At 41.6% G+C, this 14,217-nt stretch overlaps 1 protein-coding gene across 1 annotated transcript in view; it reads right to left on the bottom strand.

Moving 5' to 3' along the window:
* Positions 1 to 12,159, bottom strand: part of MAPK3 (mitogen-activated protein kinase 3) — a 240,910-nt gene extending 228,751 nt beyond the window's left edge. Inside the window, exon 1 of the mRNA XM_069244059.1 lies at positions 11,872 to 12,159. Within this exon, the coding sequence (XP_069100160.1) occupies positions 11,872 to 12,014 (143 nt within the window). The 5' untranslated portion in view covers positions 12,015 to 12,159. The remainder of the gene's footprint in view (positions 1 to 11,871) is intronic.
* Positions 12,160 to 14,217: the final 2,058 nt, after the last annotated feature.

Below are 14,217 nucleotides of genomic sequence, written 5' to 3'. Positions count from 1 at the left end.
CGTGCTGGGAAATGCAGGTCCAAGCAGAAAGATAAACTCAACAACACCATGCGTCAACCAGAACCTTTTTTATGAAAACGTGGGATTCTGATGAAGTCTCAAGGGTGAAACAGCGGTATGGAGTGTTAAATTTCACAGCATGCATTCATGTACTGCCTTTTGCCACATCACCTCTACACATTTCATGTGCTCGTGTTACCTACTGCCCCAAGCCAGGGTGGTGTCACACTGACCCTCACGTTTCTGAAGTCCAAGTTCAGGAAGTGCTTCCAGTCCAGATTTCTGCTTTATATTCTATTACTTATAGTCAGTTGATTCCCATAATGAAAAGAAGACTCAAAGTACGAAAATGCAAGCCTAAGCTCAAACTGGGTTGGGTACTTGTATGTATGTATGTATATATATAATAAAAAAATCATAGAAACGTGACAGCTCCTGAACGCCTAAGTTGTTGGGCACTGCCATCCTCATACTCTGTTTTAATTTCCCTTTCACTGTACACACCTGACTTTTCTAGGTGTTTATTTCAATAAACAGAGTCTGGCGAGCCAGTGCCAGGGCAGGTATTGAGAGAGTCAGTTGAGCTGGTCTGCTCTGAATGACAGGGCTAATGTTTGTTTGTGGGTTGGGGGTTGCATATGCGCTTCCAGCTGCACTGAGAGTGATCTGACTGGGCATGGTCTGCAGCCATCACTGCAGATTTGGAACACAAAAACCAGCCTTGGGGCAGAGTGCAAGGCAACTCGTAAAAAAACAAATCTGAGACCACACCCGCAAAACCGATCGGGCGCCCTTGGAAAGCAGTGTCTGACATTTGATCACAGTCTCTGAACGTAGATCAAACATGACAAGATGAGAACAAGATCTACAGACGAGTCTGGGGCAAGTAAAAAACACATGGGCTCCCGTTAGGTGCTCTTCAAAGATAAAAGTAGTTCCTGAAACATATTCTAAAATGGGAGCAGTGGAGGAATAGTGTAATTGGTCCCTGCTCTCAGGGAGGACTAAACACAGGAAGAGACATGACAAATGCATGCCAAGGACAAATGGGGAGAAAGAATATGAGAGCGACAATGGAGCCGGAGCCTATGGGCAGGCTGAAACGCACAGTGTATATACACAACATGTCTCATGCGCTGTCTAGTTGAGACCTAAAAATTACCTCCATCAAGAAAAACATTAACATACCATTTTCTCCTGGACTACCCAATCCCAGGGGCTTTTAGCAAACTCTGCTGAGTAACTACTGCAATACATGTCAAAACAAACTAACTCTAAAGCCTCTCAATGTTTCTTATTTTATATTAAATTTCATATTAAATGGGCTAGACCTACCACTTTGGCTAATGATTTTTTGCTGATGCAGTTTATCAGCCCAAAAGACGTGAGATGTGCAAGTATGCACGTCATTACACAAATCCATATATGCTTGACCACGCATCATTACGTTGCTGCCATTTACCTTATTGGTCATCTGAGTCTGTTACAGTCACAGTGCAGAGATCCTGCAGTGCAAAGCGTTTCAAACCACAGGTGAGGGTGCTGTCAGGAAAGGATGTGGCTCAAGAGACAGAAGAGAGAAGAGGTGGGAGAAAAGAAGTGATGAGCAGTGGGGAGGTTAAAAGGAGTGAAGTGAAGCACTCAAATGGAGGAAAATAACTAAAGGAGAGAGAGTGCAAATAAGGAGGTAAAAGCATGGGGGGTGAATAGCAGGAGAATAAAGATAGGGAATGGAAAGCATATAACTGAAGAGAAGAGGAAGTGAAAAGGTACACAGGAGAAGCAAGATGGAAAGATAAGGGAGGGAAGAATGGAACTATTCTAAGGGAGAGGCGGGGTGCAAAAGACAAAATGAGAGCATGAGAAAGGGATAAACCTCAGATGGACACAAAAAGGGAGGAAAGGAGTTCAACAGAAAAAGTAGAGAAGAAAAAAAAAAAAAGGGAGTTGTTCAAATTTTGGCCAACATCATTGACCCAAAGTACTTTGAAATCCATTACATTGCAGTCATTTGGTGCAATATCCCAACCTCTATTGGTTGTACTAACTTTGCAGGTTTAATGCATTTGGATTTGCACATTTTGCTTAATTTTCCTTAAAAATTCTATCAAGTTTGATAAATGGATCACTTTAATGGCTCAACGTGGTTACCCAACTAATTGCTTTTGTGGGTGGCCCTTTGGCAATTTGATTTAGGAATGCAGAGGTAATACAGCCATCTTAACATCCAACAGGTGGAGAGAGGCACATGTCAGAACATGAGTAGTGTAAACCAGAAGAAGTGCAAAACTGGAAAGGCAAAACACCAAAAGGTAAAAAACAAAACAAAAGAAAAAAAAAACACCTCAAGGAATAAACAAGAAGTAAAGCTAGTCTTACCTACGCTAGAGCTAGAATAGAGTGGTGCAGAGTGAGGTGAAAATGCAATGGCATAGAGTGACGTAGTGTGCAATAGCTTAGAGTAGAGTGGCACAGAGTGCAGTATTGTAGATTGGTGCAGAGTAGTGTGGCGCTGAGAAAATGAGTGGTTCAATGTGCAGTGGCGCAGAGTACTCAGGGGTGTGGAATTCATATAACCCGACACCCAGGACATATTGTTTGGGGGGCAAGGACAACAAGTTTTCATGTTTATTTTATTCTAGGACAAGTAGACCTAACTCCCTCCAGCTCAAATCCTTTGGCTGCCAATTTACAAAACCACATTATGGGTCAGACAAGGGTACTGTATGCGGTTAAGGTAATATTTGCGTCAATACGTTAATTCTGTTCAAACCTGTATATATGGTCGATTAATGCAAGCCTTCATTAGTAGGGTGAGTGCTATAAGGAAATGTAAACTCAGACTGCACTACTGAGAGCGGTTCCATTATTATAGAAATGTGTACACACATTTGCAAAGTTTAACAATATGAAGCTATATATCATGCTCCCAAATGCTCTCTGATCACACGAAAATATTCAAAGAAGCTTGAAAGCAAGTTTGATTCTTTGCTTTCAAAATCAAATGTTCACAAAATACAACTAGGAAAACAAGCATTTGCAATGCAATAGGTCTTGCATTTGCGAGAGCTAGAGCTTATGGTGCTGTAAATGCATAATAGGACTTTTTTTGCCACAAAAATTGGCCAACCCTGCCTCATAATTTGGTCCTTTTGTGCCACATAATTCCAGCGACTCTGCATTTAAGTAAAGCACTTCCATTTGCCTTTTTATGTTTTCCTTTATTTAAGCAACATTTCAGAAATGCTTCCTGAACAGTGTAGTGTAGCACATACAATGAATGATATGCCATGTACTTTAAAACCATTTCACATGTACCTTTGTGCTGGGCATCACAAATGAACTTGCCGACCGCAGAGCCCAGCAAACAGGCTGCCCGTGGGGATCTGGGGCGTGGGGTTAATGACCTAAAAAGGCTCCAAACATAAGGTTACACGCAAAAAACAATACTCGAACCACGCATTTCCAGGCTTGTCGACAGTTATCTGTAATAAATACCTGCATTGTATGGGTATAACCTGCCAGGCCCGTTGGCGTTTCACGAAGAGTGGCATCAAAGTATGTTTACACAGCATCTTTATTATATTTAGTGTTTTTTTATTGTTCTGACCCTTCATTTATGCTTGTTACAGGTAGTGTTAAATTGCAATATTTCATTATGATACGCCTTTGTTGAATGTTCATCTTTCTGCGTCTTTCTACTGCTTCATATTGGTTTCACATCTGTAGTGCACGGACTGCGTGCGAACAGGAAACAGGGCATAACAAACAAAGAGACAGGCAGTGTGTGTGTGTATATGTATGTATGTATGTAGTAGCAGGTGTGTGTTCTAAGAGAGTTTGGGTACATCTATGAATGTATGGGTACACTTGTGTCTACGTTTAGTGCCAATGAATGCACATATATATATATATATATATATATATATATATATATATATATATATACACATATACACACACACACATACACACACAAAGTATATTTTACATGTAGATATGTTTTCTCGCTTGTGTATAGGCATGTCGATATATTCATTTCTATGTGCATGTAGACATTAATGCATGCACATTTAATAAGGCCGACCCATGAAATCCTGTCTAAAGATCCCATGCAAGAGTGGGCACTTGGTGAAGACCCACGGGTGGCGAGGTGCTAGTGGTTAACCCGACATTTTAATCCTGTAGGACACGGGCTTCCTTACGTCCGAGACAAGGATACAGCTGACCTGCACCGAAGTGCTGCTAACGCGGCACTGTGTTCATTTTAAGACATTTTGCACCTGTCATGCCATGTTTAATCCCACAAATCAATGTTACAGTATAGAAGGCTTTCTATGTATGGCGGTACATACACACGTATACATGCATCTGCGTAGGACTGCACACAACACTCGCATGAATGCGTGTATCATATTTTTTTATTCTTTCATTCTGCTACAGCACACTCAACCCTCAGGAGTCAGCGCCTGTACATGAAACAACAGAACACCTACATATTTTTCTGGCATAGGTTTCTGAGGCTGCCAAAGACACATTGGTTGTCTGATACATGTTTCATGGCTGCATCCCACATGTACTAAATCGATCACAGCTCAATAACAAGGCATATAGACAAAAGACTTTTGTGGAAACACTGAGTAGGGAAGTTGCCATATTCATGGTGATTAGGATGGATATTGTCCAAATGAGGGCGACTCGTTGAAAAACTTGAGTTTAAGGTGATTTAAGTGTCCCTCCCAATGGGAGCACCCGAACTATTTATGACAATTTCACTTCTGGGACTACAGAAGTTGCCACTTTTTCAAGGTCCAGCTTTTCCCACAGGAAAGAGAGAAGGGTTATGCGCCTGTGGAAGACGTGCATGTGTAATGACCCAGCGACTCCTCCCTAAAGAACTGCTGTGCGCAAACTACAACTTCCAGGCATCACAAAGGCTGCATTGATCCATCTCAAATCTGAGATTGGCCTCTCTCTGGGATTACTGATGAGTATTTGGGGGAGGGGGGAGTTGAAATATTCGGCGGTCGTAAAGCTGTTGCCGTCTTCTCTTGCATGCAAAGCACTCCATTACCTCCGATCAAGTTTGTGCTGTATGAAAAGTCAAAGTGCCATATCGGACCACGGAGCGTGAATGGGAAAGACAAAAAAAAACAAAAACAAAAAACTTGCATTTGCAATGCATTAGGTCTCGCCTTTTCTTTGCGCTGGAGCCATCGGCATTGCAAATTCAGAACTCAACTTTTCTTGGCACATAAATTGGCCAACCCCGTCTCAATTTCTTCTTTACCTGCAATGTTTTGGTGGTCACTGGCAGCTGACATCAGAAATCACAAGCCCTTGAGGAGAGAGGAGAAGATGACTTCTCTATCTCGCATTGTGTAACGTCTGAACAGAAACTGGAAAATAAGGCTGGAAAAGTATTTTATTTTAACATAATGAGTCTTGCAAGCATTCTTGCCTCGCATTTCAACAAGCAGAGCAGCCTGAGAAGATTTATGGCCCCAAAAAGGAGATAATCAAATGCCCTGTGTGCAATGTTGTGAGTGCTGCATGGGAGTGGCCTGGAGAGGGAGACTCAAGAAGCCATGCGAGGCTAAGCAAGTTTCACATCATTGCTTCTAGTTTTAGTTACATTCTACCAAAAAGGGCATATTGTGGCTTTCATGAGCTAAACCACTGGCTGTTTCTTTTGTAAAATAATGCTTATTTTAGGAGCTAGAGGTAAACGGGGACAGCACTGGAATAAAGCTAAAACAAATGTCAGTGACATGGGAGGAACAGAAAACTGTAATAAAACGCAGGCAGCTACCAGCCTAAAACACCCACAGTGAAAGGGGAGCACCAAAGAAATAACAAAAATAGTCATCACAGCAACAGATAAAAAAACCAAAGTGGAGTAATACAGTAGTTGGTCACTGCTCTGAAACAGGAAAAGGGGGGAGAAAAAAAGCAAAACTGACCACTAGCGAGCCAGAATTTTTAAAGGACACTGCAACAAACAAATGAAATCTCTTTAATCCATAAAAAGTATACTAAAAGAATAAATGAGGTTGAACGTTTATGCTCGACCTCAAAAGTACTGCACCCACACTAAAGTATGTGGGCCATCGTGCAACAATCCATGTAACAGGGTCAGTCTGCAAGGGGGTAACAAAACAGCTTCAATGTGGGACAAACGTGAAGCATTTACCAAATAAATTAAGGGATTTTTGAAAGGCAGGCCCAGGAACGAATGAAAGTGACGGGATTGGTTAAAGCCCACAGAACAGATTACAACAGGTCGAAAAGCAGCGCTTGCGCATTGCTATGCTTAACCTAAAAAGCGTTTAGTTTAACTACTGTGAAAATTTAAGTAGCATTTCTTTGAAGCACCATTTAGTGAAGTGTGTTGATCCATGCTAAAATATTCCTAATGGAGTATCAGTTTAACCATTTTTAACAAGATTATGGGAAAAATGTAAATAAACAAGTAGGCAAAGCCATTAGGTTCGACATTGGTAGTCAGCCTTCTTTTTGTTTTGTCAGTGTGTGTCTTGTTTTGACATGGTTTTTATAAAACTTTAGAGTTATGAGAATTGCAGGGCCTGCACCATTATAACCGACATTGGCCAAAAGAAAACATTTTTGGTCTGAAAAAGCACACATTGATCAGTAGTCCCTGGTACTGAAAAAAATATACTGTGTGTGCAGATATGCTCCTTGTGAAAGAGCAGAACGCTGTCACTCAGAGTGAAGCCAGCCGATCGATAGATTTTAATAAAAAAACAAAAGATCTTGGTTAACGTCAGACCTAACAAGGGGCCTTATTCTTAGATAAAGCCGTAAAAGTGCATCCATGGTATATGTCCTTGTATTAGTACAGATTTATGGTTTTCATTAATTTACAGAAGTAAGCCAGGAAATCATACTCCTAGAAACTATTTGTGAACTACAATTTAACACAAGCAAATATGCATGTGTGGATTTGCTCATGCAAATAGCTGTTGAGCGTTTACAAGTTCACTTTCCTCCAACCACTATTTTCCCCCAACCCTGGAAGAAGATTTACTTCTGTCCTTGTCATTAGTAAATTTCCATCCTTTTTCAGTGTGGGATGAGATGAGACAGGTTGTATATCAGAACCATGCATTCCATTGCAACGCACGTCATTACCACACATGCATTACAACGAGAATGCCATTACCACGCATATCCCTTGACAAGCATGAAAGCTTTGCTCCACAGGGGAAACAAAGACATGCTGGGCAGCCTGGAACAAAGCCAGCAAAGATGAGTTACAAACCATGAAGCCAATGGTAAGCAAAGTGGGGAATGCATTTCCAGGGAAGTTTTCAGAATGCCCACAAGTTGTCTTCAGCAAACCAGACAGCTGCACTCTCTGGTAGGCTATGAAGTAAAAAATAAAATAAAATAAAAAAGTACGTTTTAAGCCATTTGGGTTCACAATGCATGTGTGACTGGCCAAGAAAGAAAAACAGACATCTGCCTCCAAATACTACAAAGGATTCAGCACCACACCCTTCTATTAGCAATGAAGGGCCCTTAAGAAATGGAACACGTCCTGGTCTCTCAAAAACTCAGTTAGATCACTATTAAATGTTTCAGTCTCAATAGGGAAAACAAGCGGCACCAAAGCCAATTGGTCTTGCCTTTTAAATGTATTATAGATCTACTGGTTTTGCTAATGCCATTTTTCAATGCTGTGTCGCACTGGCAAAAAGCCAGCAATATAGTGTGCACTTGCATGCATTATCGCATATGTGCGCTACAGCGGCTCACCATGATGACAGGCATACAGCATGACAAAGCCATTTTGTTTTTTCATTTACTGTTCCAAGATGATAGGGGCATACCTTGGAGCAGCAAACAACAAATAAAATATGCACATGAGCACCCTTTAAGATTGAAATGGTGAAGTTGCAAATTACAGCTGCTGGGTCTCAAAAAATAATGTGAAGGGGAGAGGTGGGGACCAATGAAGGAGCTGGTCGGGGAGCAAGTCAGCGCTTCCAAACAACAGGAACAAATGGGGTGCGGGGAGGAGGCAGGGGTTACAGAGCACCAGGGTAAAATGTTTATAAAACAACTAGCTGATTAAGAAATGGAAAAATGGGGTAAGGAAGAACATGGAGGGCGAGTGCATGTCAAGAGATTTCAGCTGGGAGAAGCAGCACACAAAGTGCAAGTAACACAAATCCCCTTGGAGTGGAAGAAGTAAAACAAAAAAATATTTCCTTGAATGCAAGCAATGAGGACACACATCAACCAATCAGAACATAGCCATAAAAAAAATTAAAAAAAACACACGACACACACAAGTTGTGCTCTGGAGGAGGGACAAGTAAAGACCAGGGAGTAAAGCCATTGAAAGAAGAAAGGACATTAGATACACAAGGAAGTCATCCAATCAAGATCGAGGAACTAAAACGAAGCCAACTACATGTATATATTTTAATGCATTTGAAAAAAAATAAGCCTTCGACAACAGACAGCGATAGACAAGATACAAAAAGGTACTCAGTAAAAAAAAAAATCCCTACACAAAATGTTCAAAAGAAAAGGTTTCACAAAATACTCTCTTCAAATCCAAGTACGACTTACATGACCATCTTCATGTCTGACACAGCCAGATAGGAACTAAATCCAACTCGAGGCCTAGAAGGCTAGTTTAATATTTTTCTCTAAATCCAATTGCTTCCTAAATTTATATACGGTGGATTGTACTGTGGTGGCATAACCAATTCAGGTTTATCGAGAACTACAGACATAGCCATAGGTTATAACCTCATTAACCGGCTAGCCCACATTAGTGATTTAGGGCAGCGGTGAAGCAGTTGACCGTGATAAAAGCTGCCGCTTTGGAATGGTGGAAGCACCCTCACATACATTAACAACAGTAGGCCACGAGAACCAACATTTGTTAAACCAGAAAAATCATCATATGCCACCATCTGTGCAGCAATTAGGGAGTTGTAGTACAATAGCAAAGGCATAAGAGAAACCCACAGAACGCGACACACAATTGATCACAAACATCTCCATACAGCTTTCAAGAAATTAAATAGCACTTTTATTGTCTGTGGACAAAAATGAAAAAAAAGACCTCTGGTAATTCCAACAATAACAGCGAAAGCTCTTCTCTTGGTCAGGCACAGTTTAGGAGAGCATAGTCCTGAAGAACATACGAGTACCAATATTATTTCAAACCCAATCCATATTATCAGTCAATACAATCTAACAAAAACATACCATGCTTAGTTGAAGAGCTCAACGGTCACCGTCAAGGAGGTTTCTCGGTGCCATTGAAAGATGTTTAACGTTACCCAACTGGTATTTCGGTGGATAAAGGCGGACTGCATCCACCGGACAATGAACGGGTTATCATGGGCTTAATCACAGATCTTTGATGTGGATGCATTAGTCCAGTGAGCAACCGGACCCGCCTTGCAACACGTTAAAATAATTTCTTGGTGCTGCTGGATGAGAGGTGGTGACCGAGCTGTAAGTAGTATGAAAAAAAAGTGGGGGTTTCTGAGTGGGGCTGGGTCTATATAATAAGAGCATCGCTTAAACATATGCACTATGTATTCTGGACCCCTTTTTGCCCCTACACAAGCATTGAAGAGAAACTACCACTGCCATTAGCCACAACTCATTTGAGCCCAGTTATAAACACCTGGACGAGACTCAATTAAATTATGCATCAATGAAAAGTAATATGTTGCCTGATAATACGTAGCACGACATTCTGCAAAAAGAGAACACTCGAATGTAATGCAAGATTCCGTAAAGCTTGTGAAATATAAACAGGAACGACATGGATTACCTTAACGTTTTTACACTCATTGTTCAGAAATTGATCAGAGTATTTGCATGAAAAGTTAAGGACATGATTAAAGGGGCAGGAAAGGGAGCCATTTCAATGTTCGTTTTAAATTAGCATTGGGCCTGACACCAGTAGGGACCCGGCCCTCTTAAATCGTTTGGTGGTGACCTCTTCGAAAGTAAAGGAGGAGCTGTACTGGGTTTCCTAGAAGGAAAAAAGTTAGGTTTTCATTCAAGAGGTACGAGAATCATTGCGTCTGTTGCGGGCAGGGAACTTTTCCAAAGAGTATGATTAAACTAGCCGAACATGTCCACAACGGCATTTTCGACAACTGCCCAGTGTATGACGACGAGAACAACATTACTGTTCAGCGCCACAGCTGCATTTCGAGCAATCGAATACATGCTTTCCTATGTCGAATATGCCACTGATGTCCCTGAAAAAAAGTAGGTTCTCTTTTCCGGGTCCGCAGTAAAGAAAGCATTTACGGCTAGGCAAATCGGTGTATTTCTTGGATATCAATGTAAACAGAACAACAGGGGAAAGAATGTGCACTGAACTAAAAAGCGGTGCCTGCCATGACCCTCTCTGACGCTACAGAGGGGGCCCGGTTCCAGGAATTTATATCTGGATGGGCCAATGTGTGCCCAATTTTCGACAATTCTGGAGATAGCGTACAACCCTGGGCTCTGGTGCCACTGCACCTGCTGCATCATTGACAAGTAAACGCCTGTCTCCTCTTCCCCGACACACACCTAACCCTATGCAGCTTGCCTCAGATATGAGCTAAGGTCACCACCGGGCTTTTTCCTTTTCACGGGCATGCCCAGAGTTTTGTCTCAGACAGTAAAAATATAGGGACAATCATCTAAAGGTGGTATTTTTCTCTCGACCCGTATAGAAGTAAAACAGCTACCATTAAAACGATGCACTATAAAACGCATTCTAGAGATTTCGCGTTGACCCCTAACTGATAATTAAACAAAAGCGGGTTAAAAAAAAAAAAAAAAAAAAACCACACATTTGCCGACATGGAGGATTAACAGGTGCTTTCTCTGTGGCCTCTTCTGCTGTTACTGAGAGTGCCAAAAGTCATGTTTGGGTGGGCCTGGCCCACCCGCTAGAACTGGGCCTGCTACAGAGACATATCTCTAACGAAAACATTATCCGTGCGCACCCACCACTCCAAATAATTCTTGGGAACTTTGATCAGGGGGCTGCAATACCCAAGTCCAGTTATATTTTTGACATGGAGGAAATCTCGAGGCAATGAAAACAAATTCACAGTAAAGTGAAATGACTACTCAATGCTAGATACCACTCCTTAACGGAGAATGCCGTTGACCCTAGTATGCGGCAGCATCCGCAGCTAACGTGCCCTATAGGTGGTGTCTGAGGGGGCCTGAGCAGATACAGACCACGACAATGACAACGAAGTGCAGAAATATGTTACAAGATGTCAATAATGATTTGGCAGGCAAAAATAAATAGAATGGGCTACTTAATATGGGTCAAGATGTATCCCTTGACAGTGCAGATCAGCAAGCATGACAATAGTAAACACACGTGGTGCACACATTCTATCCAAAAAACCGCAGCCATCAGGTGTACAAAAAACGGTACATTCAGCAAGCCAATTGGAACATTATTTTCCGTACTGCAAGTCAACGAAATACAGCCACTCACGAACCCCTTCTCGCCACACCCCGAAAAGGCGCTTAGCAGACCTCTCCCTTTTCTGGCACATTAAACTAATCTACACTTCACCCTCCCCTCCTTCACACCCTACCTTGTGTCGCAGGTTCTATTCCCTCAAGCGTTGCTGACCCACCAAGACCATCAATGGTTCTCTCTTCCCCCCTTCTTCTCTTCTCCTACCTCCCACTCATCATGCAATGCTGTAACACCCACGCTGCACTATCAACCCTGAGGTATTCACCACACCTACGCCGCCACTGCCCTTTCACACCAAAACAAATCTCCCCGGTGCCACTCCCTAGCCAAGCCCTGCTACACTCTGACCTCAACTCTGTGTCACTCACCACACCATGCCGTAGGCTCCTTCACCAATGTAGTGTAGGTCGGTATACCGAGGCCCGACATCGAAAGGCTGCCCCTTCACGCTCTCCAGGCCTGGCCGAGAGGGCGGGGGGACTGGAGGAGATACTGCTGTTGTAGCTGCCATGGCCGTCGAGCTCCGTCTCTGCCTGCTGCTGCTGCGTCTGTCAGGGCGAGTCAACTTCGTCACCGCGCAACGCACGTCAGCCGCCGCCCAGGCAACTGCGCACGCTCCCCTGGCAACGGCGCACGGCAGACAGACGAGAGGGAACGCGGAAGTAGGGATTGAAAGCAAAGTAATCATGCTGGCATTACAGTGCGCGCTTCTTCCTCTAATCACCGTCATTCTGTAAGAATCCACTTGAAAATCTGTTTTAATAACCACACTAAGTACATGTAAACTAGCATATTTATATTCAATACATCTTTGGAGTAATTACAAAAGCAAAAATATGCATTTTTTTCCAATCGAAACAACTGAAAGATGTGTAAATACATCAAAGAGATCCGTTTTTACCAATTTCTACGGGTTCATATAAATAGTTTCGTTTACATTTTTTACGCATTAACGGACAACTAATTTGTAATTGGTAATACGACCAAGAAAATGAATATTCATATATATTCTAAATATCAATCACCGTTTTCTAAAAACTGAACCAATACCGGATCCAGCATTAACAGCTCGTTCGACGCAGTTTACAGCGTGCTGCATATCCTTCTATTTCCTAACACAGTTCAGAATTAAACAATTTTATTTGCCATATCTGATTTTTTTGCCATATACATGTAATAGTAAAACCATCGCTCCGCCATGTTTGCCTGCGGTAGGGCGGAGCCCATTCGTAGTCATATGAAATTGGGAACGCCTACAGGGAGCTACTGCAGGAGAAAGCACCATGAAAATCTGTTTTTTACTTTCACGAAGCAAAGTCTGTTTCTTTCGCATCAAGGAGCAATTTAGCTGCTGAAACCAAAAATAAAGGGAACGTTATGCAGTGATGGTGGAAATTAGTCACTATTATTCTTTAACATATTTCTAAACCCTTTCATTGGTAGCAAAAAGCTTAGCTTGAATTTCCAAACAACTTTCAAAAAGAATGTATTATACTGTAGTATTTATACAGCAATTACTATCCCTATGTGGGGTGCATGTGGTGTTATAAATGACACACTTGTGTAGCCCCGCACATTGTGTAGAAACGCATAACTGCCAAGATTTCAGATTGCTAATGTGTGACATTGCAATGATTTTGTTAGCGCGTCAGAGCCATAATAAGTAAACTTACAATGAGACGCGTTTAGGTCGACAAACCTTTTGACCACGTTTGGGGACTTCCCAGCACGAAATATTTTCTTGGCATCACCAATCAATGAATCAATAAACAATCAATAATAAATGCTAATTAATAAACATTTCATAAAACTTAATCATTGAACTCACCATAACTCCTCAGTTCACGAATAACCACACCAATTTAGTCAAAAGTTAAGAAATGTATTTCCCTATTGGTTACAATCTAACATCATGTCTGTTAATCTTATTAACAATAAACCACGCCAAAAAATCCTAATTAGTAATCAAACACAATTTTGATCAATGCATCAGTTATATCTATTCAGTATTTAGGCACATCATTAATATGAAGCAATTTAGCAGAGTCTCATAAGTATATTGATTCAACAAAGCAAGAACTCAGTCATTTGTCTATTTGCATAGCATATTTGTAAATTCCTTAGCTGACCACGAATTAGCATTAGCATGTTGGGCCTCATGCAAAACATTTTAGTAAACACAAATTTGGAAAACATCTAAACTAATGCCCCTATCAAAATAGCAGTTGGTACCTAGAAAGAAAAGGCAAACAGACAATCACAAATTGTGCATAGGATAGTTACCAATCCAACAGATCAGCAAACAGCATCAGTCTTCGTCCTCAGGACATCAGTCGATTCACCATCAGCAGAGATAGGACAGGGTAAAGTCTCAAGACAGCATAGTTCAGAAAATGAATTACTTCCCTCAGATAGAGGAGAAGTTGATATCAGACAAGAATGGGGTAGAGGATGGTTTGAAGTGCCAGGACAATTTAACTCTAAAGTATGGGGTTGAAGTGTCCGGAAAAATGGCAAATGACAAAAGTCTTATGGCAAAGGAAAAGGCAAATGTCCCCATCAAAGTGGAAGAAGGAAAAGTGTTATATGTTTCCCTTGAGTTACACCATTAAATCAAAACCATCTAATTGTTTCCTAATTCCTCATTGGATAAAGTTTGGTGCCTCGTTATCTCTGTCCAATAATTCGGTAAGCACCTTACTAGAATTTTCCCC

This window comes from Pleurodeles waltl, chromosome 7, assembly GCF_031143425.1.
Source record: "Pleurodeles waltl isolate 20211129_DDA chromosome 7, aPleWal1.hap1.20221129, whole genome shotgun sequence".
Classification (NCBI taxonomy): domain Eukaryota; kingdom Metazoa; phylum Chordata; class Amphibia; order Caudata; family Salamandridae; genus Pleurodeles; species Pleurodeles waltl.
Note: the sequence above shows the minus strand (reverse complement) of the source record. Positions and strands in the feature narration are given on the sequence as shown.